The sequence below is a fragment of the Delphinus delphis genome, chromosome 3, assembly GCF_949987515.2.
Source record: "Delphinus delphis chromosome 3, mDelDel1.2, whole genome shotgun sequence".
NCBI lineage: Eukaryota > Metazoa > Chordata > Mammalia > Artiodactyla > Delphinidae > Delphinus > Delphinus delphis.
This window is the reverse complement of record NC_082685.1, coordinates 20,275,418-20,300,487: the sequence shown is the minus strand read 5'-3', so window position 1 is coordinate 20,300,487 and position 25,070 is coordinate 20,275,418. Positions and strand designations below refer to the sequence as shown.

Here is a 25,070-nt window from a genome sequence, read left to right as displayed (position 1 = left end):
CGAACATACAGAGGTGGGGATAACAGAGGCACCTCCACAGTGGTGAGCAAGTCAGCAGATCTCGGAGAAGGCAGAGGGAGCCCATCTGGGGGATGGAGAGTAAATTTCTTTGAGACTGGGGGAGCTGCAGGTATTAGGGAAACTTTTTCCAAAGAGGGTGCAGGTGACAATTCAGATTGCATAACCCACCACCCTAGTAGGTGGGGGCTTTCCTTCTGTATTGGATTCAGGAAAGAAAAAGAATGTGCTGTTTCTTGCAACAAAAACAAAAGTGGAATAGGTCATGAGAGGTGAAGTTTGAGTGCCATGGGAGTTCAGAGGAGAGCTGGCTCACTTATCACTCCAGGTCATAGTGGGGCAGGGGGACAGATGTTGACCAAACTTTGGTCGGCCACTTCCGAGCTTTCTTTTTCACTGTGCCTTCCTGTGTCCTTATGCAGTCCAGTTCTAGCGAGAATCCTGCTAACTTAGGTTAGACAGAGTTCTCCCATCCTCCATATCTGATCACCTTCCATATCTAATCTGGTTCCTCAGCCTCCACCATCTCCAGGGTTATGTCTGGTCACTCTGGCCTGCCTTCACTGAGAATCCTCTGAAGTTGTTTAGCCAGTTCCCCCTGCACCTTGAGGTTTCCTCTTAGTAATTTTCCATCTGCTGACCTCCACCCTGCTCCTTGGCTATGAATTCAACGTTTCCTGGTTATATTTGGAGTTGAGGCCACTCTCTGGCCCCTACCACAAAACCCCATTCCAGTAGCCCCCTTGAATAAAGTCTTCCTTACCATATTCTTTAACACGTGTCATGAGTAAGTTTTTTCTTTAACAGGGGTAATCTTCTCAGAGGAGGGGAAGTTGTGGGTATTTCCTCTGGAGTAGGGTGAGATGAAGGCATTCCAGGATGGGCCTGGATTTGGTCACGGGGAAGCGTGTGTGGCAGGTCTATGAGAGGATCTTGTCTGGAAAGGGGTGAAAGGAGGCAAGCTGGACAGCCTGGCAAGCTGGCACAGAAGGACTTCACCTCCTGTGACTGTGGGTGGGTCCCTCAGGCAGCCAAGGGGAAGGGCCAGAACCAGGACCGGCTTTGTGTGTGTGTGACCTGTGTAGTCACCAAGGGCCCCACACTCAGAAGGGCCTTAGACTTGGTGCAATGCTCTGCTGTCATCATCCGGAAGTTAATGATGTTTGAACAAAGGGCCTCGCATTTTCATTTTGCTCTGGGGCCTGCAAATGATATAGCTGCTCCTGGCCTGAACCAAAGCTTTGCAAGGAATGGCAGGGGTAGGGAGAAACAGGAGACTGGTTGGGAGTCACCTGGAGGGTGGAAGGAAGAGCAGAGCCTGAGCGGGCAACTTGAACTGATGTTGAGCCCTGATGCTCCCAGGTTCTGCAGAAGGCAGGTGGTGGCTGCACTACCCGCTGTTGCCCCCCATCCCCCCAGCTATTCATCTTTTCCTAGCCTGGCCTTCCTGGACACACTCTGGGAGGCAAGGAAAGCTGTTTTTCAGGAGAGCACTCCAGGGCTTGTCCTCTCTATCAAGAACCTTTCTTCCCTCCCTCCCTCCCTCCCTTCCTTCCTTCCTTCCTTCTTTGTTATCTAGTATGCTCTTTGTGTACTGGCCTCCCTAACCCCTGCCATTTTTTTTTCTTTTTTTTTTTGGCGGTACGCGGGCCTCTCACTGTTGTGGCCTCTCCCGTCGCGGAGCACAGGCTCCAGACGCGCAGGCTCAGCGGCCATGGCTCACGGGCCCAGCCGCTCCGCGGCATGTGGGATCTTCCCGAACCGGGGCACGAACCCGTGTCCCCTGCATTGGCAGGTGGACTCTCAACCACTGCGCCACCAGGGAAGCCCACCCCTGCCATTTTTAAGGTATAATTTACATACAGGAAAATTCACTGCTTTGACAGTACAGAGAATTGTACAACCAGCCCTACAGAATAGCCAAGATACAGAATAGTTCCATCATTCCCCCCAAATCCCCGTGTACCTCTGTAGTCAGCCATTCTACCCCACCCTCAGGCAACCAATGATCTGCTTTCTCAATAACCTTGTGTTTGTTTTTCTTTTTTGCCCTTTTTGTGAGCAGTGTTTAATCCCACCACATATTAGAACATATTACAAAGTAGTGAGTAAAACAGTATGACATTCGTATAAAAATAAAACTGTGCCTCAGGGGGAAGAATGAAGAGCAAGAAATAGATTTCATTTTGTAGAAAAATCTTAATATTATGGTAACGGGCTTCCAAATGAGCGGGTAACGAAGATTATTTTTTAAGCAGTTCTGGGATAACTGGACAAAAATATGGGGAAAAAAAGTCATATTTTACACCACCCCCTGCAAAATAAAATGGACATGCATTGGGAATTAAATTTTAAAAATCAAATCCTAGGAAACTAGCAAAAGGTAAAAAGACTGTTACTGAGTTAGTGGAGAATAGCTAAGTTTTTCTGCTTTGAAGCAGCCACCCTCCAACAAAATAAAACAAAACAAAACCACACAATCCCAACAAGGAAAGATTGACAAAATCAGCCATGTAAGAAAACATGGTGCAACCTGAAAAGTAACGAAACCATGATGTAAGAAGAGCCACATACTGGGGGAAACAATGACAGACAGAGGTGAAGGAGCCTGACGTATGAGCTGGGCATTCTAAGTTCTGGCAGAAGCTAGGCTTTGCTCACACCCAGTGTAGCTGAGAGGCAGGCTTCCCCAGAGGAAGTGGGGAAGCCTGGGGCGTTCGCGAAACCCTGTGAGGTCCTGCTGGCTTGGACTCAGCCTCAACCTCGGACTGTAGCCCCAGGCAAGGTTCACTCAACCCTCCGACCCCCACAACTCCCGCCTGGGCCAGGACCACCCAGGCTCACGGTGCACGGACAGGCCTCTTCGCCCCCGCGGGCTGCTGGACGGGCTGTGGACCGCCCTCTTCCTTGCGTGTTTCATCAGGTTTGAAACCGGGGTTTCCCCATTCATAAACGGAGGATATCGGCTACTTCAGACTATTTCTGCGCAGCTACTGTGTTCCAAGCACATAGTGTTGGGGCTACAGCAGCGGTGAGTACAAACTCCTGGCCCCAATGGAGCTTTTATCCTAAAAGGGAGGGGGGGAGGGGGGATGTTAGGGGCAGGAAGACAGAATAAACAAATAAACGCTCAAGATAATTTAAAGTCAAATATTATAAGGAAAACAGGGCTGGATTGTGCAAGGGTGTTTTGTGGAGGTGGGGAGGAGGTATGGAGGGTTGTAGGGTAAGATGCCCTGGAATGAGACTGGCCCTAAAAGGAAGCTAAAGTCAGGGAAAAAGAGACCGAGTCTTTTTTCTTGGGCTGTTTCTAGTCCAAGTCCCTGAAGCCTGAGGAGGGGGCGGGAGGCTTCTCTGCCCCTTCCCTGCAGAGCAAGGGGGCCTTGGAGGGTCGTGAACTCAGCCCTGGCCTGGGCTTGGGGTCACCATCTCCTCTCACCTCCTTCCTAACTCTTACCCTTCCTCCTTAGGGCGGTTGTGCAACCCCTGTCTCCCCTCCATTCTGGAAGGAGAGCGACAAATTTAGGGCAGCAGGGCAGGGCCGAGTCCCTCGCAGCAGAATTTAATTGCCCAGTGTGTTAAGTATGGACTTAGGGGAGCAGCAGGGCTGGGGTAGAAAAAAGGGGACTTCTCTTTTAAACATCATTTGATGTTTCAAAAAGGGCATCAAGGAGCCATCGCGGGAAAGCCTAACTGTTGGACCTTACATGCATTGTGTTGTTCAGTATTGTCTTTACTTTGAATGAGGGTGGGAGGGCGCGGACCGGGGGAGGCAGAGTTATTGCTGGTCTAGGGCTTCTGAACGCGGAGCCGCCGCGCGCACCCCCGCTAGCCAGCGAGTGGGTCGCTCCGATTCCTCCCATCAGACATGCAGAGTCGGGGCCGGGCCGGCGGCCTCGGACTCCCGGGGGAGCCCGGGCGCAGCCCCGCGACGGTCGGAGGTGCGGTTTTCAGCTGCCGCCCTGACCCTGCGGGCGACTCCACTCGTGCGCAGGAGGGGGAGGCTCGGCCACCCCTCCGCGGAGCCGCGAGTGGGCGAATCCAGAGCCTCGGAGCAACTGTCGCAGGTTCCGGTTCCGTTGACAGCGGCGCCGGAAACCAGGCCACGGGCTGCGGGACCAGGTGAGAGCCGGCTGGCTTCCCTGCCGGGAGGTACGGTCAGAGGGCGGAGCGCGGTGGGCGGCTGCTCGGCTACGCAGGCTCCCAGGCCCCGGGTCTTCTGTAAAGCCGCGGGACTAAGCCCCCTCACCAGTCCGCCCTTGGGTTTGTTTTCTCCTCAGACGTCGGCCAGGGCCGGGAGTTGGACTCCTACATTCTCAGAGACCCTTCGGGGAGCCGCCCCTACCTGGGGAGTGGCTCGAACTCACACGTCCCATCCTATTGCGACCCTGCCGAGCCGGAGGTAACCGTTGCGGACGTGGGAGCCAGGCAGGGCATTCGACTAAGGTCTTTTGAAGGATGAGTAGGAGTTTGCCAGTAATATGCATGCTAATGAAGGTGAAACTCCCAGCAGGGGCTGTAGTCCAAGAAGATTGGTGGGCTTTTTCCTCCTTCCAGGTTTGGTTAATGACAGAAGAAAGATTTGAAACTTGAAATAAAGATGTGCAATGAAGAAAAGGAACAGGGTGATATGATAGACTAATAGGTACGGGGTGGGGCAGAGGGGGCAACATTAGATACTGTGGTCTAGGAGAGCATCTCTGAAGAAATGCGTTTGAAACCCTAACACGGACCCAGTCATAGGGAGATCTGAAAGAGTGTTCAGGCAGAGGGAAAAAGCCCCGAGGTAGAAATAAACTGATGTTCAAGAAATATTAAGAAAACTAGTGTGGTTGGAATATGGCCATTAAGGAAGAGAGTGGTAGGAGATGAAGTTGGAGAGGTGGTTGGGAGTTGACTCACATAGAGCCTTGCAGACCCATCTCCCATACTTATTCTGAGTATGTGGAAATCTATTGAATTTTAAGCAAAGGAGTGATGTGTCAGGTGAAGACTGGATAGAGATGGGGGGTGAAAAGATTAAGTGTTGGGTCGGTGGAGGCTGTCCAGTTCTGTGTCAGGCAAAGGGGACCTTTCTGTGATTTGCGGAAACTTCCCTTCTTCTCCCCTGGCCCCAGAAGGGGCCCTCTTGTGTTAGGATGTTGAAGACTGGGGACAAAACCCCTATGCCTGCCTTGGTGGGGATTTCAGTATTGCACTCATGTCTCTTCCTGCCCAATTGAGACAAGTTTGAGCTCAGGGCCCCCTAGTTAGGAAATGGATGTACCCTCCGTGGACCAGGCCCTGGGCTGGGCACTGAGGGGACAGAGGATGAGATTGGACTCCAGCCCTGAGCAGCTCAGTCTAGTGCGGGGAGACAGACGTGTGAATAGGCAGTTTACTGTGCCGCAGTGCTGAGAACTCAGATGTGTGTGGTATAGGCGCCCTTGAGAGAGGTTTGGTTTGTGAAGCAGAGGAGGAGGCAGGGAGATTTCATTGAGAGCTTCATGGGCTTCATGATTAAACAGCATCTTGTGTTCTCCGTGCAGAGAAGCATGGAGGGCACTCTATACACAGGAATAGCTTGTGCAAAGGAAGTAAATGTACAATTGCAAAGGGCATGTTATGTCAAACCGTGGCAGTGATGCATAAAGGGGTGACAGGATCTGATGTGTTGTATTGGGGTGATCACCCTGGTAGATAATTTCTGTCCATGTGAGACCTTGGGGAGGAGGGCTTAGGATAATGGAAATGAAACTCCCTGGATTAATCCTGAAGACAAACTCACACTCATCCATCCTTGTGCCTGGTGAAGATGACCAGCTGTGATTAAGGGAGAGTGGCTAACCCTGGACAGGCCGAATTGGCCTCTTGGGCTTTTCGGATGGAATACCTGTAAGCAGTTCTGTTTTCCCATCTCGTTTATTTTATTAAAAAAAAATTTATTGAGGTAATCACATTTATCAGTTCAGTGTACATTTAACTGGTCCACACAGGCCCTTTTTCTCCTTTGCATTAATTTACATATTCCCTTTTATCCCCATTTTCCCCATTCCCTCCCCCCCACCCAACTGCAGCAAACCACTCTGATGTGTTTGGTACATATCCTTTTATTTGCGTGTGTCCTTGGTTGTATGCATATATTTTTTAAAAACATAAGTGGTATTCTGCCTGGACTTCATTTTGTTTCTTTTTTTTCCCTTCAGTACCGTGTTTTGGGATCTTACTGATGTTGCTGTGGGTATATCCGGAACATGGTTTCTCAGTGCTACCCAGGTTTCCATAGGTGCATCTCCCACATTTTACTTGACTTATCACTTCCCGTAGGCCCCTGGGTTGTCTCAAACTCCCTGCCACAACACAGCACTGGGATGAAAATTCTTGTACCCATCTCCTCCCTCAGCTTTTTAATACAATTTCAAGATGCTGACTTGGGCTTCCCTTTGATAATCCTGGTATTAGTTGATGTCTGACAGGGCCATACTGTTTGACCTTGGTGAGGTTGTAACCTTTCTTGAGCAGTGTTTATTTTCAGTAAATTGTGATTCTGGTTCCCACTCTTGGCAAACATTCTTTTGTACTGCCATCTTTCCTAGCTGATCATCTCACAGGCTCTGTGGTTACTTTCCTGTTTCTTGTCATCATTAATCATTGCTGTACACTCATTCCAACCACAAATATTGGCTGCTTTCCTTTCCTGGTGAGATGATGGCCTGTTAAGCTGGTCCAGAGAGGACTGTGCTTCAGAGAAGGACTCTGGAGCCTGGAGCCAGACTGCCCAGCTTCGGTTCCAGGTCCTCTACTTCGCAGCTACGTGACCTTGAGCAATTTATTTAATCTGAGTTTCATTTTCTCATCCGTAAAGTAGGTCTAATAATTGTACCTACCTCATAGTGCTTTTGTAAGAATTAAGTGAATTAATGCATGCCAAGTCATTAGAACAGCACCTGTCACATAATAAGCCCCTATAAAATATTAACTATTCATAGCAATAATTATTATTATATTATTTCCAACAGGTATCCCTGTTATATTTTGCCTGTAGTGGTTCATATTCCAGTTATAGGGTATTTCCTCAGGGGGCATGAAGAGGGGGGCATGTCTTCTAGACACCATGATTAACAAATTCTACTGTGATAGTGTCAATCATAGGAGGGAGGGCATAAATACATCTCAAGGCCCTGGGTACCATTTCTCCATTACTCATCCCCTGTCTGATAAGGAGATAGTGGCTATAGGTTGGACCAAGATGATGGGGCCAGGGCTAACAGTACTGGTGGGAATGGGAAGAGAGGCTGGTGAGACTGGGAGAATCCCGGTGGTCACTTTGGACACAGAATTCTCTTTGTGATGTTACTCTGTACCCTTCTTTGAGAGAATGAACAACTGGCTAGATTTGAACGTTTGAGAGATGCATTTGACAGAGCCCTCTCACTTTAAATCCCATAGATGGAAAGATGGGGAGCAAAATCAACTCTATCACCAGCATTTTAAGGATTGTCCATGTGTTCAGTGTCAAAGGCTGCTCTGAAATGGAGGGGAGCAGTGGCCCAGTGTTGAAGGGAATTAGGAATGGGACCTTAGTGGTAGGAAAGGTGGGACAAGAAAAGTCAACTTTCTTCAATGGTACCATGAGGAGGAAGAGTTTTACAACCAGAGATGTTCTAGTCTAGTGGGGGAGGCAAGCCCTCAAACAGATCGTTACCCAGTGATCAAAACTGAAATAGAAGGGTGCCAAGTGAGAGTGGAGGGAGCCAGGTGAGAGCAGGCTAGGGACAGCTGCAGAAGGAGATGACCTCTTAGCTGCCTTGGAAAGGATGGGCCAGATTCTCAAGTAGTCCAGGAAGTGAGGGGTGATGGAGAGCATACCAAGGCACGGAGCTGTGAAGGAAAAAGGGAATATGAGCTGCCTGTCTGTGGGCAAGCGGCAGGGAGGCTGAGGTAGGAGTGGTGGGCAAGGCCTCTCAGGCCATTGTGGTCAGCATTTGTTCCATAGGCTGTGCTTTCAAGCATCAGCCATTCAAGGACTGCCTTCATGGCTTCTATCACTATAGTATATGGAAAACCAAATCCACTAAGTGAAGAGGTGGCCATAATGAACATATGAAAATACATGAAACATTAGAATATGCAATGTATGTATGGATTTCTACTTAGATAGCATAGATAGTATTGCCTGCTGAGGGCTCTGCAAGGCCTGCTCTCTTTTCCGATTAAAAAAGAGATGAGGGGAATTTCCTGGTGGTCTAGTGGTTAAGACTCCGCGATTCCACTGCAGGGGTCATGGGTTCAATCCCTGGTCTGGGAACTAAGATCCCTGCATGCTGTGGCACAGCCAAAAAAAATTTTAAAAAGAGATGAACAAGGATTCTAATGAAAAGAGTTGAAAACAGAGTAATTTTCTCACCATGATTCAGAAGACCCGTCCTCACGCCTACCTGCACCTCCAATGGGCACCCTGGCTGGAGGTGATGGAAGCTGTGTACAGATATGTTAAGCTGGGAATTTCTAAGCATTGATATAGGATATGGGAATGGTGAGGTGGGATCTGGGAGCCCTCCTCACTGTGCCCCTCTGGCCCAGGTGGGGCCTGACACAGTGGCTGCCATGGAGCAGTGTGCAAGTGTGGAGAGAGAGGTGGACAAGGTCCTGCAGAAGTTCCTGACCTATGGGCAGCACTGTGAGCAGAGCCTGGAGGAGCTGCTGCACTACGTGGGCCAGCTGCGGGCTGAGCTGGCCAGCGCAGGTGGGTGTCCCCCCACTAGAGCCCCACACCTGCCTCCCTTGGGGCCTAGGAGACCCCAAGGCTGCTTGATAATAGGGTTCTGGAAGGACGATGGTTAGGGCATTGATACATGGATCCCTAGGCCTCTTCAATGGGGAACAATAGAAGTCTCTGAGCTATTTCAAAAAGCCCAACAGAAATTATTAATTTACCTGAGATTATTTTCACTTACGTTTTGTTTTCAATTTGCTTTTCTATTTTGAGTCTTTAAGACACTTTAAGATAATTTCAAGTTTACAGAAAAGTCCTAAGAACAGTATAAAGAGCTCATATATACCCTTCACCAAGATTCACCAACTGCTAGTATGTTGCCGTATTTGCTTTATCAGTTTTCTTGCATATTCTTACTTTTAAAACCATTAGAAAGTAAGCTGCAGATATCATACAGCTAAGCCTTTGGTGTGTATGTCCTAAGATCAAGGGCATTCTCTTACGTAAGTACAGTATAATTATTAAAATCAAGAAGTTAGACATTAATATTATGACCTAATGAATATAGCTCATATTTCAATTTGCCACTATCCAATAATTTTTGTAAAACATTTAAATTTTATTTTCCAGTCCAGGATCCAATCCAAGATCAAGCATTGCACTTAGTTTCTTGTGTCTTATCTTTAGTTTTTTAAATCTGGGACATTTCCTCCACCTGCCTTTGCCTTTCATGACATTGACATTTTGGAAACATTAAAGCCAGTGATTTTGCAGAACGTCTCTCGATTTGGATTTGTTTGCTGTTTCCTTATTTTTTTGCATTTTGGGCAAGAGTACTTCAGAACTGATGTGTTTCTCAGTGCATCACATCAGGAGGTACAAGGTATCAGCTTGTTCCATTATGGGTGATGTTAACTTTGATCAAGATCTTTGGTTAAGATGGTGTCTGCCAGGTTCCTACACCCTAAGGTTAATATTTCTTTCTTTAGAGTTAATCAATAAGTAATTTGTGGGGAGGTACTTTGAGACTATATAAATTTCCTGTGCTTTATCAGACTCTGCCCACTGGTTTTAGCATTCATTGATGATTCTTGCGTGAACCAATCATTACAAAATTAGTTGCAACATGGGTGATTTTTCCTGGTCTATCATTCCCTATACACTTATTAGTTGGCATTTAACTATAAGAAAGGAGCTTTCCCTTCCTTCTTTCTTCCTTCCTTCCTCCCTTCCTTCCTTCCTTCATTCCAAGTTCATACTCATAAATTCTTACATTATTCAATGGGTTATAATCCATTACTGTTATTATTTATTTTGGTGATCAAATTGTCTTAGATTTGACCAGAGGTAACCCCTAGTTCCTTTTTTTTTTTGATTGAGCTATAATTCACATTAAAATTCACCCTTTTAAAGTGTACAATTTAGTGGGTTTTTAGTATATTTCCAGAATTGTACAGTCTTTACCACTATCCAATTACAGAACATTTTCATCTCTCTAAAAAGAATCCCCCACCCATTAATAATCACTCCATTTCTCCTTCTCCCCCAGCCCCTGGCAACCACTAATCTACTTTCTCTCTATGGACTTACCTATTCTGGACAGTTCATATAAACGGAATCATATAATATGTGGCCTTTTATATTCTTTCACTTAGAGTGTTTTCAAGGTTCATCCCTATTGTACCATGTACTTCATTCTTTTTTTATGTGCTGGGTCATATGGTAACTCTCTGTTCAACTTTTTGAAGAAAATGTTGGCACACTGTTTTGTGTGCACACTGTTTGGCACACTGTTTTCCAAAGTACCTGCAACATTTTATATTCCCACCAGCAATGTATGAGGGTTCCAGTTTCCTCACATCCTCACCAACACTTATTATCACCTGTCTTTTTGGTTATAGCCATCCTAGTAGGAGTAGGCCCAGCCACCACCTCCTGTTTGTATTTGTCAGGACTCATTCAGTTACAGGTGACAGAAACCTAGTTCAGACTAGCTTAAACAAACGAAGGGGGTATGGTTGCTGGATTTATAGATTCAGGTAACTGAAAGGTCCAGCCCAGTTGGATCTCATGTGAGATCCAACTCATCTCATGTGAGATCTCAGGTGCTCATGTGATACCTTCAATCTACACTGGCTTCATTCTCAGAGCAGTGCTCCCCTGAGGTGGCCATGGTGCTCCAGCAACTCCAGTTCACTTTTGTTTGTTTAGCAACCTGGCAGAATGCTTCTCTCTTCCAGGGCTTCTGGTCTTGCAGCTTGAGACGCTCCCTGGCCCTATTGGGTCACGTTCCCTTCCCTGGGTTGTGTTTTCTTCCCTGAACCGAGGTGCTGCCATCTAAAGAAGGGACATAGATGCTGGGCTGGAAGAAGGGACCCGTGCCCTGTCTGCCTTCTCTATTCCAAGCCCCACGTGCTCTTGGTAGTTCGTGTGGCTCATCCAGCCATGGGGGGTGGACACCACTGTAAACCTGGCATCCTGAGCCAGAAATGTCCTTGTGCTTCCCTGGAGGGCCCTGGCCTGCCTGGTGTCCTCTGGGTTAATTAGAGGCATTAACATGGGAACAATACTTTACGGTTCAAAGCCTTCCCACAGGGTATCTCCCTCAAGATAATAAGGAGCCATCTGGGTGGTGGTGAGGAGCCTGGGCTTCAGATCACTGCTGTGACATCTGGCAAGTTACTGCCTCAGCTTCCTCAGCTGTAGTACAAGATACTAACAGTGCCCACTGCACAGAATGGTGGTGAGGATTAAATGAGCTAAAACCAAATACTTGCCCACAGTAAGTGCCAAATCATCTTCATTTCACAGCAACCTACAAGGCCAGTGCTATCACCCCCATTTTGCAGATGAGGAAATGAAGACTCTGAGAGATGAACCGGCTTGTCCCACTTGACCAATTCCAAGTCATGTAGTTAAAAAGTGGCAGGACCTGTAGTAGAAGCTTTCACTTTGGAGTTCAGGGCTGCTTCCCGGCCTCCATGCTGGCATTTAGAATAAGGAGGCAGGGACAAGGTCTTCTCCTCTGTGTCCTGACTCATTGCCGGTGTTTCTCTGCAGCCCTCCAGGGGACCCCTCTCTCAGCCACCCTCTCCCTGGTGATGTCTCAGTGCTGCCGGAAGATAAAAGACACCGTGCAGAAACTGGCTTCAGACCACAAGGACATTCACAGCAGTGTCTCCCGAGTGGGCAAAGCCATTGACAGGGTGAGCATATGGGTGGCCCCGGACTGGGGGCGGGAACACCTGCTGCTAGTGTGTAGCAGGGCTTCTCAGGAAGCCAGTGTGAGAATTGAGACCCTGAGTCACAGGGCCCTGTCTCTTATCCTCGTCAGAACTTTGACTCTGAGATTTGCGGTGTAGTCTCCGACGCAGTGTGGGACTCTCGGGAGAAGCAGCAGCAGATCCTGCAGATGGCCATCTTGGAGCACCTGTACCAGCAGGGCATGCTCAGTGTTGCTGAGGAGCTGTGCCAGGTAACGAGCCCGCTGGGAAGGCACTGGTACCTGCCTGTTCTGCTTTCTACTTGGTAGTTTTCTTTATATTAGGACCCCGTTATTATTTTTTTCTTGTATCCAGACAGGTCAGCTTATTTACATGACTCAAATATGTATGTCATCAGCTCTGATTGTCTGATAGGGATACGTCTTCCCAGAGACCTGTTTCCAGTGGACAGTTGGCCTGGCAGGGCATCCTCCCCTCTGGACTGCACATGGGAAGTCCAATGTTTCCTCTAAGATCGCCCCTTAACTTTGCTTCCATTGTAGACCAGCTCCTTTCTGTTGATGCATTCTTTCCTTAAATGGGTTAATAGCTATTTTAAAAATTGTATTTAATTTATTAAAACTAAAAAAAAAACAAAAACAGTTCACCCATTTCTCCCACACCCTACCCTGCACCTCTGGTAACCACCAATCTGTTCTCTGTGTTTATGAGCTTGGTTTTCTTAAAAAAAAACTTTTTTAGATTCCACATAAGAGTTCATATGGTATTTGTCTTTCTCTGTCTGACATTTCATTTAGCATAATGGTCCATCCACAATGTTACCACAAACGATAGGATTTTCCTACTTTTTTAATGGCTGAATAATAATTTCATTTTACACACACACACACACACACACACCATCTTCTTTATCCATTCATCCATTGATGGGCACTTACGTTGTTTCCTTATCTTGGCTATTGTAAATAATGCTGCGATGAATATGGGGGTGCAGATATCTTTTCAAGTTAGTGTTTTTATTTTGTTTGGTTAAGTACCCAGAATTGGAATTGCTGGATCATATGGTAGCTCTATTTTTAATCTTTTGAGCCATACTGTTATCCATAGTGGCTGCACCAATCTACATTCCCACCAAAGGTGCACGAAGTTTCCTTTTTCTCCACATCCTTGCCAACACTTGTTATTTCTTATCTTTTTGATAATAACCATTCTAACAAGTGCAAGGTGATGGCTCACTGTGATGTTGATTTGCATTGCTCTGCCCTGATGATTGAGGTAGAGAATCTTTTCATGTGCCTGTTGGCCATTTTGATGTCTCCTTTGGAAAAATGTCTATTCAGATCTTCTCTCCATTTTTTAAGGGTTTTTTTTTGCTATTGAGTTATATGAGTTTTTATATATTTTGGATATTAGTCCCTTATCAGATACACAATTTGCAAATATTTTCTCCCGTTTGGTAGGTTGCCTTTTCATTTTGTTGATGGTTTCCTTTGCTGTGCAGAAGCTTTTAATTTAGTTTGATGTAGTCCTGCTTTTTATTTTTTGCTTTTGTTGCTTCTTTAAATAAATTTTAGAAATCAGTGCCCCTGATATAAAAAGAGAGTAGCTATAAAAATATATACAATGAGGCTTCCCTGGTGGCGCAGTGGTTGAGGGTCCGCCTGCCGATGTAGGGGATGCGGGTTTGTGCCCCGGTCCGGGAAGATCCCACATGCCGCAGAGCGGCTGGGCCCGTGAGCCGTGGCCGCTGAGCCTGCGCATCCGGAGCCTGTGTTCCGCAGCGGGAGGGGCCACAGCAGTGAGAGGCCCGTGTACCGCAAAACAAAACAAAACAAACAAACAAACAAAATATATATATACATATACATATATATACACACACACACACACAATGGGGGCTTCCCTGGTGGCGCAGTGGTTAAGAATCCGCCTGCCAATGCAGGGGATATGGGTTCAAGCCCTGGTCCGGGAAAATCCCACATACTGCGGAGCAACTAAGCCCGTGCGCCACAACTACTGAGCCTGTGCTCTAGAGTCCGTGAGGCACAACTACTGAGCCCACATGCCATAACTACTGAAGCCCGCGCACCTAGAGCCTGTGCTCTGCAACAAGAGAAGCTGCAATGAGAAGCCCGCGCACCACAACCAAGAGTAGCCCCTGCTCGCCTCAAGTAGAGAAAAGCCCACGTGCAGCAACAGACCCAACGCAGCCACAAATAAAATAAATAAAATAAAATTTAAAATATAAAAAATATATATATATATATACAATGAAAAGTGAAGTTATTAATTTCTAGGTAGAGTTGGTTGCCAGCCAGAGGTCTGAGTGCCTGGTAATCCCTTTCTTAAAAAGGAAGATTAGTAAAATGACGAAGTAGCACTTGTTAGGTGTTAAAGACACACTAGAAGTGAAAATAAAGGATACTTTCCCTTAATGTAATTAGGGGGATTGAAAAGGAATAATTTTCTCTCCATGCTACTCAGTGTGGGTCTCCAGTACCCCAGCAGGTGGGGTGGGGTTTGCAGTCTGCTCTCTGGGAGGCCAGCATGTAGCACTCAGCCTCCCAGAACTGAACTGGGAATAAGAGGGGTCCAGGTGTCTGGCAAGAGACCATGGCTCCTCATGTAAAACCTGGCCCTCTCTAGCTTGTCTTTGGTGGATGAGGTTTTATTAGGTGTAGAGCAGAGAATTTTGGAAACGCTGTCCTCCAGTGGTGAATTGTTCTCTCTCCCTCTAGGAATCAACACTGAATGTGGATTTGGATTTCAAGCAACCTTTCCTGGAGTTGAATCGAATCCTGGAAGCTCTGCATGAACAAGACCTGGGGCCAGCATTGGAGTACGTTGGCCCTTGGGTGGGCCCGCGGGGGACAGGGCTTGTCTGTGCTCTTCACCTCACTCAGCATACTTGACACGTCTCCAGCTCTGTCTCACGGGCCTCACATAGGCTCTTGGAGGCTTTTCCAGGGCCCCTTCTCTCGCCCCACCACCTCCACACTCAGCTGGCCCCTTTCTTCCCAGATGGGCCGTCTCCCACAGGCAGCGTCTGCTCGAGCTCAACAGCTCCCTGGAGTTCAAGCTGCACCGACTGCACTTCATCCGCCTCCTGGCAGGTGGCCCTGAGAAGCAGCTGGAGGCCCTCAGCTACGCCCGGCACTTCCAGCCCTTTGCTCGGCTTCACCAGCGGGGTACGTGCCCCGAGTTCCAGTGTGGGCAATGCTGGGCTCTGGCAGATATCACGTCTGGGATTGCCTGTCCCTGCCCCACGTGGGGCTGCGTGGGAACCCCTCCCCAACTGTCGCCCAGGTGAACTACAAACTCAAGGCCCTTCCTCACCGCCTCTGCCATACCCTCCGAGCTTCATCTCACACCACCTCTGGTCCCCAGCCACGTGCCACACCCCCACCCAGAGCTCACCAGGCCTGCCCACGACACGCGTGCCCTCATGCTGCTCTGCCTCACAGTAGGAATTCCAAACCTCAGTTGTTTGAGCCTCACCTTCCAGATGTTCACAATTAGTAACCACCCGACTACTAGTAACTTTTTTCTTTAGCTCCCCTCACATTTATTACTTCACATTTTATTTAGAGATAAACAACATGAAAGCCCAGCAATGTTATGAAATCTTAGCTAGATACTGCTGCCTCCTGAAAGCTTTTTAAAAAGGGAGATTAGGGAATTCCCTTGGAGTCCAGTGGTTAGGACTTCACACTTTCATTGCATGGGGCATGGGTTTGATCCCTGGTCAGAGAACTAAGATCCCTCATGCCGCAAGGCGTGGCCAAAAAAAAAAAAGGCGGGGGTGGGGTGGGGGAATTAGCTAGTGTTGGAGAACAGAGACATGAGCGCTGGCCTGAGCTCACTCCTTGATGCAGCTGAAAGGATGGGAAGGAAACTGAAACCCCTACCTACCTCATGCTGTGGGGTCATGATTGCCACAGAAGCAGGCCTGAGACCCCACTTCCTCACTGGATTTTAGGGAAAACTGGTTTTGCCAGAGGGCATTTTAACCCCCATTTGGTCAGGTCTCGGGCCTGGGAGCCATGGGGCTCATACTGCCTCTGCAGCCCTGCCACCACAGGGCTGGATGCGGAACCCTGGGAAAAGGCTGCCTCCTTGTACCCTGATGCCCCCTTGCCTTGTAGAGATCCAGGTGATGATGGGCAGTCTGGTATACCTGCGGCTGGGCTTGGAGAAGTCACCCTACTGCCACCTCCTGGACAACAGCCATTGGGCCGAGATCTGTGAGACCTTTACGCGCGATGCTTGTTCCCTGTTGGGCCTTTCTGTGGAGTCACCCCTCAGCGTCAGGTACAGCCAGCCCTGTGGGGGCAGCACAAGTGGGAGGGTTGAGGGAAACCCAATTTGCCAAGGCCCTGCCACGTCCAGGAATGGTGCTTGGTGCCTTCACAGACCTAAACTGGCTGTCTTAGTCATTCTTCCAGATAGGAATTACCTTTCTTTCTACAGTTGGAGAAACAGATTTAGAAAGAGTTGTGGCCTGGGATCACCACAAGGTCAATGGCAGGGTCAAGGTTCCCATTTTTTTTTTTTTTTTTTTTTTTTTGTGGTACGCGGGTCTCTCACTGCTGTGACCTCTCCCGGAGCACAGGCTCCGGACGCGCAGGCTTAGTGGCCGTGGCTCATGGGCCCAGCCGCTCCGCAGCATGTGGGATCCTCCCGGACCCGGGCACGAACCCGTGTCCCCTGCATCGGCAGGCGGACTCCCAACCACTGCGCCACCAGGGAAGCCCAAGTTTCCCATTTTATAGTCTCTTGAGTGAGGTCTGTTTCTCCTGCACCTCACCCCTGGATTATCACAAGACCCTCTGACAGCCTGGCCTTCTTGCCACCTCATCTCTCAAACACAACTTCCCTTCAGGGAGACTTGAGTGGCTGAGTCATATGTGCTGAGAGCTTTCACTCAGAAGACTCCTTTATAGTTAATATTCTTCTCATGGCTTCACAACGAACCAAGGAGTTAGAGGTACTGTTATCCTCATTTTACATGAGAAAACAGGCTCCTAGGGCCTCACAGGGACTAAAGGTCACCTGGACCTGACCCCACCACATACCGCACCACAGTGGTGTATTTTATTTAGGCTGGCTGTGGAATCTCACGCCTTGCCCCACTGTGATAGGCTGCACCCTCCAATTCGTTACCACAGACTCTGGTTATAGAACAGTCTTTCCCAGTGGGAACACCGGTGCCTTAGGACGGTTCTGTTGCACACAACTGCCCTGCGTGTTTTAGGCGTTTGGTACCCAAGGCTCCAGCCAGTCGGCTCCCCACCCCCCGCCCAATCCTTGTGAGGACTGAATCTGCTTTTTCCTGTATCTAAGTGCCCTGGTTGACTGCAGTTACAGAGGTGCACTGTGACAATGGAATGGGGTAGACAGGCCGGATGGGGCCCTTCCAAACATCACTGTCCCTGTCACACCAAGGACTTATCAGTGCTTGGGATGAACAGATTATCTCTCCCCTGGATTTTCCTTTTGTGTTTATTATAGATTCTCAAATTTGGGGGTGCATTAGAATGACTTTTTAGAGTTGGACGCATGACTACATATGTGGCTTTATGTGTTACCTGAGAGATTTTTAAGTACCGGTTTGATCAAGTGCCACTTTGAAACCTTGTCCCAAGTCACATTCCAACAATGTGCTGGTCCTTCTGTCTGTCTGCTGGGTTCTTGGTCAGGGTCACTCCAGCCCCTGCTCTTTGTTCTGCAGCTTTGCCTCTGGCTGTGTGGCGCTGCCAGTGCTGATGAACATTAAAGCTGTGATCGAGCAGAGGCAGTGCACTGGGGTCTGGAGTCACAAGGATGAGTTACCGGTGAGGCCTGGCAGGGGGAGGTACAGCAGGAGGTGCTGGGGAGGACAGCCGCCATGGGAAGTGGGACTCACACCTCTGCTGGCCTCCCCAGATTGAGATCGAACTAGGTATGAAGTGCTGGTACCACTCAGTGTTCGCGTGCCCCATCCTCCGTCAGCAGACGTCGGATTCCAACCCTCCCATCAAGCTCATTTGTGGCCATGTCATCTCCCGAGATGCACTCAACAAGCTCATTAACGGAGGAAAGTAAGTTCCATGTGCTCTGCTCCACCTTGGCTTGATCCTTCTGCTGGCTGGCCCCCTGAGACATTCTTGGTTCTCCTCCCTTTGTAGGCTGAAGTGTCCCTACTGTCCCATGGAGCAGAACCCAGCAGATGGGAAACGCATCATATTCTGATTCCTGCCTGGGAGGAACTTTGCTGAAAGAGGTTTTTCACCCATGAGCCTTGGTCTGTCTCCGTGGGGGTGGTTGGCTTCTGTGGACTGTGGTTCATTTCAGAGCAACTGGCTGAGGAGTGCCACCACAGGCAGGGGCTGGAGTGGCCCTGTGGCAGAGGCCAAGGAGGGAGATGAAGCAGCCTACATCCGGCAGCTGGCTCCTTGGCTCTAAGGGCAGGGAGACTCTGGCCTCTGTACTCCTGCTCTGTCTCCCCTTCATTATATTTGCTGTTGACTTAGTAGCAACTTACAGAGAAGCAAAGGACTTGGCGGGCACAGCAGATGTCCTCCATCCTGCCCTCAGCCAGGTCTCTTACTGCCACACCAAGGCTTGTGTCCATTCCTCCCACTGTACAGCCTCACAACTGTATGCATCAATTTCCCACTGTAAATAGTCTGGGATAGAACTGAATGCCGTTGTTTTATAACTTTGAGCAAATATATTCACGGGCCTTCTCCTTACTTTGCCCACCTTTAGCTTCACAGGCTAAGAATTACCACGTGCCCACTGCGCACAGGTACTGGGCATGGCCTAACTATTGCTGCTGGTTGGGAGCATGGCAGCCACAGAGCCCAGTCTAAAGAACCCAACCTGCATCTGATTGGGAGAAAAAGCTAGGAGATGGCAGACCCTGGGCAAGGTGCTTTTACATATACACATATAAAATCGTATTACCTCCTTATTAGAGTTGAGTGTGAAGGGATGTAGGAAGATGAAGTGACTTGCCCAAAAAGGCTCACAGCTTATCAAGAAGAGAGCTTGGAGTTTAAACCAGATCCAACCCTCAAGCCCAAGGTCCTTCCAGTTTATTCCGGGGTGCCTGAAGCTTGGCTGCTGTGTGTACTGGGTCCTGTGCTGGGCCTTTGAAAACAGGAAGGCACCATAAGTCTAAAATGTTTGAAGGGATTAGGTTATGGGGCCATTATGCCAAGCAGGAGAGATGGCCTGGGGTTCTGCAATTAACTTCATATATCTATTTAAAATTTACTGTGTGGGTGGGTACATTCCTTCTGTCAGCTTCCCAGTGGCATTTAAGTCTCTTGGGGAAAAAGAAAAGAGGAATGGGGGTGTCCCCGACATAGGAGCTACAGGCTTAGGTGAAGTGGGGCCTGGGCTCAGCTGGCTCGTCCTGCAGCTCCCAGCTACTCTGGAAGCGGGAGTGGAAAGCTCAGGGTGGGCAGTAGGGTCTGTTCTCAGCTTGAGTCTAGCACTGGCTCTGGTGGCCAAGCACTAGCACTGAACATTCTTGAAGTCCTCGGGTCCTCTGAGGAGAAAGGCTGCTTCTGCCCTTTCCTCCCCACCAACTCCTCAGCCCCACCAGTAGCTGCTGCTTAAAAAAACACCCACAGACTCAGCACATTTTAGTTTTAGCATTTATTTCTCCCACGTCATCTTCATTGAAGCTCAACAGAAAATAGCACTGATGGAGAAGATGCTGGCTTTGCTGCCGTGAAGTAGCTGTTGGAGCCACCTGGGAAGAACACGTGCCTCAGGGTACCAGAGAGATGCCATGAATGTGGGCAGCCAGCTGGTGCGCTGCCAATGCAACAGCTTCTGGAGCAGGTGCCCAGGTTGCTGCCTAAGTCCTTCACATGGGTGGGGGCAGGGCCTGTACCTCCTCCAGGCACTCGTCATAGGCCTCCTGGTATTCCTCATGGGGCTTGACCATTATCACACAGGTGGGGCGCTTAGAGCCGGCGGCTGCACCCAGGTCCTGCAGAGAAGGAAATAGAAGGGCTGTTTGGAAAGAAGGCCGCACAACCTGTATACCAGGGAGTCACAAACTGATGATCCACCAGCCTAATCCAGCCCACAGACTAGTGCTAGTGTCAATGTTAAGACATGTGCTAGTCAGTCAATGTTAACATTTTGCCACCATTTAAACTCAGCAAACTTTCGAGTTGTGGTCCAGCAACACTGGGCCTACAGTTTCACATGGCAACTGTGAAAGGGCTCCAGCCCAGCAGGGGCTGTCCCCTTGGTCAGTGCCTATGCTTTCCAGGTCCCTGCCATCCCCCACTCCCTGGACCCCAGACCTGGCCTCTGCTGTGTAAGGGTAAGGACAGCTTCAGGTCCCTAGAACATCCCCTCTGAAACTGTACCCACCTAATAGGACTTACATATACAAGTTCACCTTCTGTTTCATTCCCATAGTCCATGGAGAAGGGGATTCCCATTTTACAAGAAAGAAATGGAAGTGCAGAGAGGTAACTTATCTGCAGTCCCTCGTCTAGGAAGCAGCAGAGCCAAGAATCCATCCAGGCCTGTCTTAACTCCAAAGCTCATGCTCCTTCCCACTATGGCCTGCTGCCACATACCTGATCCCAGACACCCTCCCTCCTGTGCTGAGCAAGATCAGGCACACGTGCTCCTTACCGTCTTAGAGGGGATATAGACGTACGGCAAATTCCGGTCTTCACACATAACTGGGAGATGGCAGTATACCTCAATGGGTAATGTGTCTCCTGCCAAAACCATGATCCTGAAATAAGAGAAACCACTGTCATTTCCAGCTTGCTTTTTCCCTCTTTCAGTCGTAAGTGTTGCCTCTGAGCTGGGCCTTGGGGGTACAGAGATGGGTAAGCTGCCCCATGACCTCAAAGAGTCCAATTATTAATGTGTGTCTCCCAACCTTTAGAAATTCATGCAGGTTGGTTTGGTGAGTGCATTCCTCTGGAGAGGTAATCTCTATTGCTTGGCAACAAGTAAATGCCACCAAGTGTGACAAAGCATACCGCGCTGGGACAGATGAGGTATGAGAGAGATGCCAAGGAGTAAGAGCTCAGCTCTCCTTGGAAGATCAAAAAATGAATCAGGAAATGATACTTGAGAGAAAAGCTGAATGATGAACATGTCAGGCAGCCCGTGGAGGGGCTGGAGACAGGGAAAGCATTTAAGGTCGAGAGAATCAGAAGGATACCAGATACACAGGGGCTGGCTATTGCTGGGGAGCCAGGGATGGCTTTGGAGTCCAGGATGGGGATGGGGCAGACAAGACGGCTAGAAAAACTAGTCACATTTAAGGGCCTTGAGTGCTTCCAGGATCATTCCCAGGAGTGACAGGGAAACAGATCCAATGAAAGCTTGCCAGAGAATCCCCAGCTAGGGCTCTTAGCTGGGAAAGTGTTGGGGTTCTGGGACAAGGGCCTCAGCAGCCCTGATGACACAGAGGGAAGGGTCTGTTCCCTAGGGGAGGGAGAGGAAAACAGAAGGAAAAAGCTCTTGGTTCAAAGCACTGCATCCACACTCCTCGTTTTCCTTTTGCCTCATATACTCTCCTCCTCTGCAGGCTCCTCTTCCTTTGAGTAGCCTTTATCTTATTTTATTGGCCGTGCCTCACGGCTTGCGGGATCTTAGTTCCCCAACCAGGGATCGAACCCTGGGCCCCCTGCAGTGGAAGCACGGAGTCCTAACTGCTGGACCGCCAGGGAATTCCTCAGTAGCCTTTAAATGCTGCTGTTCCCACAGCCTGGTCCTTGGCTGCCCTGTCAGTACTTTCTCCCCAGCTGACCCCATCCATAACCAAGGCTTCAAGCACCAACTATGTGTTGACAACTCCCAAATCTATTCTTTCCAGCCTGACCCTCTCCCAAACTGCAAACCCTTATAGCCACTTGCCTGTTTGACATTTCTGCTAGGGAGACGGTTCATTTGTCTAAAAGGCACCTCAAAAACTTGTCTAAAACCAAACTCATGATCTTCCCATACAAACCCAGCTCCCTCCACTATTCACTATTTCAGTGAGTGTGCCCTCTGTCCATTCGCCTGGAATCCACACCTCTTCACTCCATATCGGAAAGTCCTCTCATCCATCCACTTTAATTCTTTCCATCTCGCCATCACTAACCCAATCAAAAATTGCCCTCGCCTCTTCTATGCCACAGTAGCCTCCTATCTCAATTTCCCCATCTATTCTTCCACCTCTGATCCTTTCCAAAGTTGCCAGAAAAATCTTCTTAAGGTGTAAACATAATTATGTCACTCCCTGGCTTTAACCCTCAGTGGCCTCCAAAGCTCTGAGTACAAAAACTAAACTTACCATGGCTTACAAAAACCCCATGCGAAGTTAGCACTTCTGTCCACTACTACCCTCTCCTGCCCTGAAATCCACTTTCTTCTGGCAGAATGTCTCCCCTCCCCCCCAGCCCACAAACTAATTCCTATATCTTCAGACCTCAGCTACCCCACCTAGGTCAGACTCCATAGAGCATCAAATCCCCCCAGCATTATTTATCTCTGGAGCACCTACAATGTACCAGACACTTGTGAAAGTAAAGCAGTGAGAGGCTTTTTCCTATTCTCAAAGAGCTTACTTTCTGGCCCTAGTGGGAGATACAGGGAATAAAAATGCAAATAAGTTTCAGGTTCTAATAAATGCCAGAAAGAAAAGATGTAGGATAATAAAGTCATTCTCACTGCACCCTGTACTTTTCCTTCATGGTTACCTATGACACTTGTAATTTTGTGTGTATTTGATTACTGTCATTGTCTCGCCATAGTATAGTGCCTGAAAAAGAGGAGTCAGTAAATAGTCGCTGAATGAATGAAACTGGGATCTACCCTAAGTGAGCTGGCTTATACGATTCGCTTCCCCTGGAATTCACTTTCCCCATGGTGTCCCTTTGCGCTCGTGTAAGTGATGTATCAGCATCTGTACGGAAGGGAATTTACCTTCTGCACATGAGGGGGAGTCATAGCTCTTTTACCGACTACCTACTAAGTAGCAGGGCTACCTTCGTCATCGTTTAGAAATGCAAAATCCGGCGGGAGGGGGTTCTTACCCTTTCTCGCCTTTGTTGATAAATTTCTGAACTTCCTTCACCCCGCGCCGAATCTGCTTCTGCTTTACGGCTGCAACGACAGAAGAATCGGTCGAGGGGACCTCCGCCCGCCACCCGCGCCCTGTCCCGACTCACCCCGGCGTCCACCCGTACCTTTTTTTTTTTTTTTTGAAGACGCCACGCGGCTTGCGTAACTTCCCCACCTAGGGGTCGAACCCATGCCCCCTCCACTGGAAGCGCAGAGTCTTAACCATTGGACCACCAGGAAAGTCCCGCCGCACCTTTCTTGATGCATTTGTAGAGCTTCCGCGTGAGGCGGCGAGAAGCCAGAGGCTGCGCGATGGGGTTCAGATTCACCAGCAGCTCATGGTAAGTGCGCTCTCCGCAGCACGCGTCCGCCTGAGCCTCCGGCCCGTCTGGATCTGCCTTTATTTTGGTCATGGCAGCGACCGCGGCAACCGAGTGCCCAAAGTACTAATCCACGCGGCCGGCGCTTCAGGAATCACTTCCGGGTCATGCCGCTCTGCAGGAAGCAGGCAGTACACCATAACCAATTAGGAACTCAGGTCTCCGACTCTGACCAATTCTTGACGCTCAGCTTCTTAAATATACAGCACGGAGGGGCGGGGCCTCGGCCGTAGGGGCGGGGCCACTCCCATAACTGGGGCGGGGCGGGGCGGAGTGGATTAGGGCCGGAGTCAGAGGGTTCAGGAGGCAAGGGGCGGAGCCCTGAGGGATTCGGGGCCTGGAGGAGGTGAGGAGGCATTGGGACCCAGGCTTGGGCTCATCTGAGAGTTCGGCGTCACAGAATAGGCGGCGGGAGGAAGAGGAGGAGGAGGAGGCTGTACCTGTAGGGTCGTGACCACATTTAAGGCGACAGGATCCTTGCCTAAAGCGCGGGGTCTGCGACCGGACTGGAAGAATGGGAAGGCTGCTCGGTGTGATTCCAAAACTCCTTAGAATCTGATCCCTTAGGCAGTGCCTAGCCCGGTCAGGTCCCAGGTCCTGAACTGGTCCTGGCTGGTGTAACCTAGGTGCCAAGGTTAAGGTAAAGCCTGACCCTGCTAACGATTCCTTCGTTCCAGCACGATTTTTCACACTCTGCTTTCTCTTTCCTGGCAAGGGATGGACCCACTCACTCACTGATTGCCTCGGTCTAGACCGCTGTTCCCCAGAGAGCCGGTGGCTCGCTCCCACCCTTCCCGCAGGAATCTGCTCAGATGTTTACCACGGGAGAGGTTCTCCTGACCAAAGTATCTAAAATTGCAGTTCCCGCCGACCTCCCAACGGCATCGCCTAACCCTCTGTTTTCCTTGTAGTTCCTACCGCCGCCTGGCATCACGCCCACGCAAGGCATGGCGGAGACAGCTGGGGGGAGCTGAGAGGGAAGACAGCATGAACACTGGGGTTGAGACTTCGGGATGTGGTGGGGGAGAGATCTGAGTAGGCGCCCGGTTTGCAGTTAACTCTAGAGGATTAATGGACTGTAACGCTGGGGAGGCGAGCAGGCCTAGACGGGGGTGGATCTTGTACCTCTGACTTACTTACTTCATGTACCCTGTCTTGGAACACTGGATGAATATTAATTAGATCATTGTTACAAATTAGTTGCCTTTGATTATAGGATTGACAAAGGCAACTAATTTGTCAATTAGTCTCGTCATTTTTGTGGTGGCCAAACAGGCCAGAAAGTGGAACTTTAGAAGCCTGCATGTGGCCTTGCCAGCACAAAGCAGTTAAGCCAGCTGAAAACTGACCTTTTAACCCTGTAACCAAGTGCAGTCGTTACATAAAAAACAAGTAGCTTTTAAAAAACTTAGTATTTTAATAAGAAAAAGTAGGATGCAATCCATACTAAACTTAGACCCCAAATAATTTCACAAATAGAAAAATATATCAGTTGAACAATGAGAATAGTTATATAAGCAACAAAAAATAATTTGAAAATAAGCAAAGTTTGTATGCACAATGTAACCAAAAATTGACCTTTTAAATGTTTGCACTTTGGAATTTCTTGAGAAAAGATAGTCCCTCCTGAGCTTTAGGACTGGTGGCTACTGTCAGCTTTGCCTTACTGTC

At 49.0% G+C, this 25,070-nt stretch overlaps 2 protein-coding genes across 5 annotated transcripts; one reads left to right on the top strand and one right to left on the bottom strand.

The window, feature by feature from the left end:
- The first annotated feature begins 3,946 nt into the window (after positions 1–3,946).
- Positions 3,947–19,489, top strand: RMND5B (required for meiotic nuclear division 5 homolog B). Of its 4 annotated transcripts, XM_060008266.1 has the most exons (11): positions 4,117–4,170; positions 4,299–4,420; positions 8,581–8,743; positions 11,774–11,919; positions 12,048–12,188; positions 14,676–14,776; positions 14,959–15,125; positions 16,083–16,248; positions 17,669–17,771; positions 17,863–18,017; positions 18,105–19,489. In XM_060008266.1, the coding sequence occupies exons 3-11, from the start codon at positions 8,605–8,607 to the stop codon at positions 18,166–18,168; spliced, it is 1,182 nt and encodes a 393-aa protein (XP_059864249.1). In that variant the 5' UTR covers positions 4,117–4,170; positions 4,299–4,420; positions 8,581–8,604; the 3' UTR covers positions 18,169–19,489. The 4 variants fall into 4 exon arrangements, with proteins under 4 accessions (XP_059864252.1, XP_059864251.1, XP_059864250.1 ...); XM_060008269.1 differs by lacking the exon at positions 8,581–8,743 and having other exon boundaries at positions 3,947–4,140; XM_060008267.1 differs by lacking the exon at positions 8,581–8,743 and having other exon boundaries at positions 4,111–4,170.
- An 80-nt stretch (positions 19,490–19,569) lies between these two features.
- On the bottom strand, positions 19,570–23,560 carry NHP2 (NHP2 ribonucleoprotein). Its single transcript, XM_060008270.1, has 4 exons — positions 23,273–23,560; positions 22,992–23,061; positions 20,587–20,692; positions 19,570–19,924 (listed from the first exon to the last, which is right to left on the bottom strand). Exons 1-4 carry the CDS (start codon positions 23,430–23,432, stop codon positions 19,799–19,801), a joined length of 462 nt encoding a protein of 153 aa, XP_059864253.1. The 5' UTR covers positions 23,433–23,560; the 3' UTR covers positions 19,570–19,798.
- Between the last annotated feature and the right edge of the window lie 1,510 nt (positions 23,561–25,070).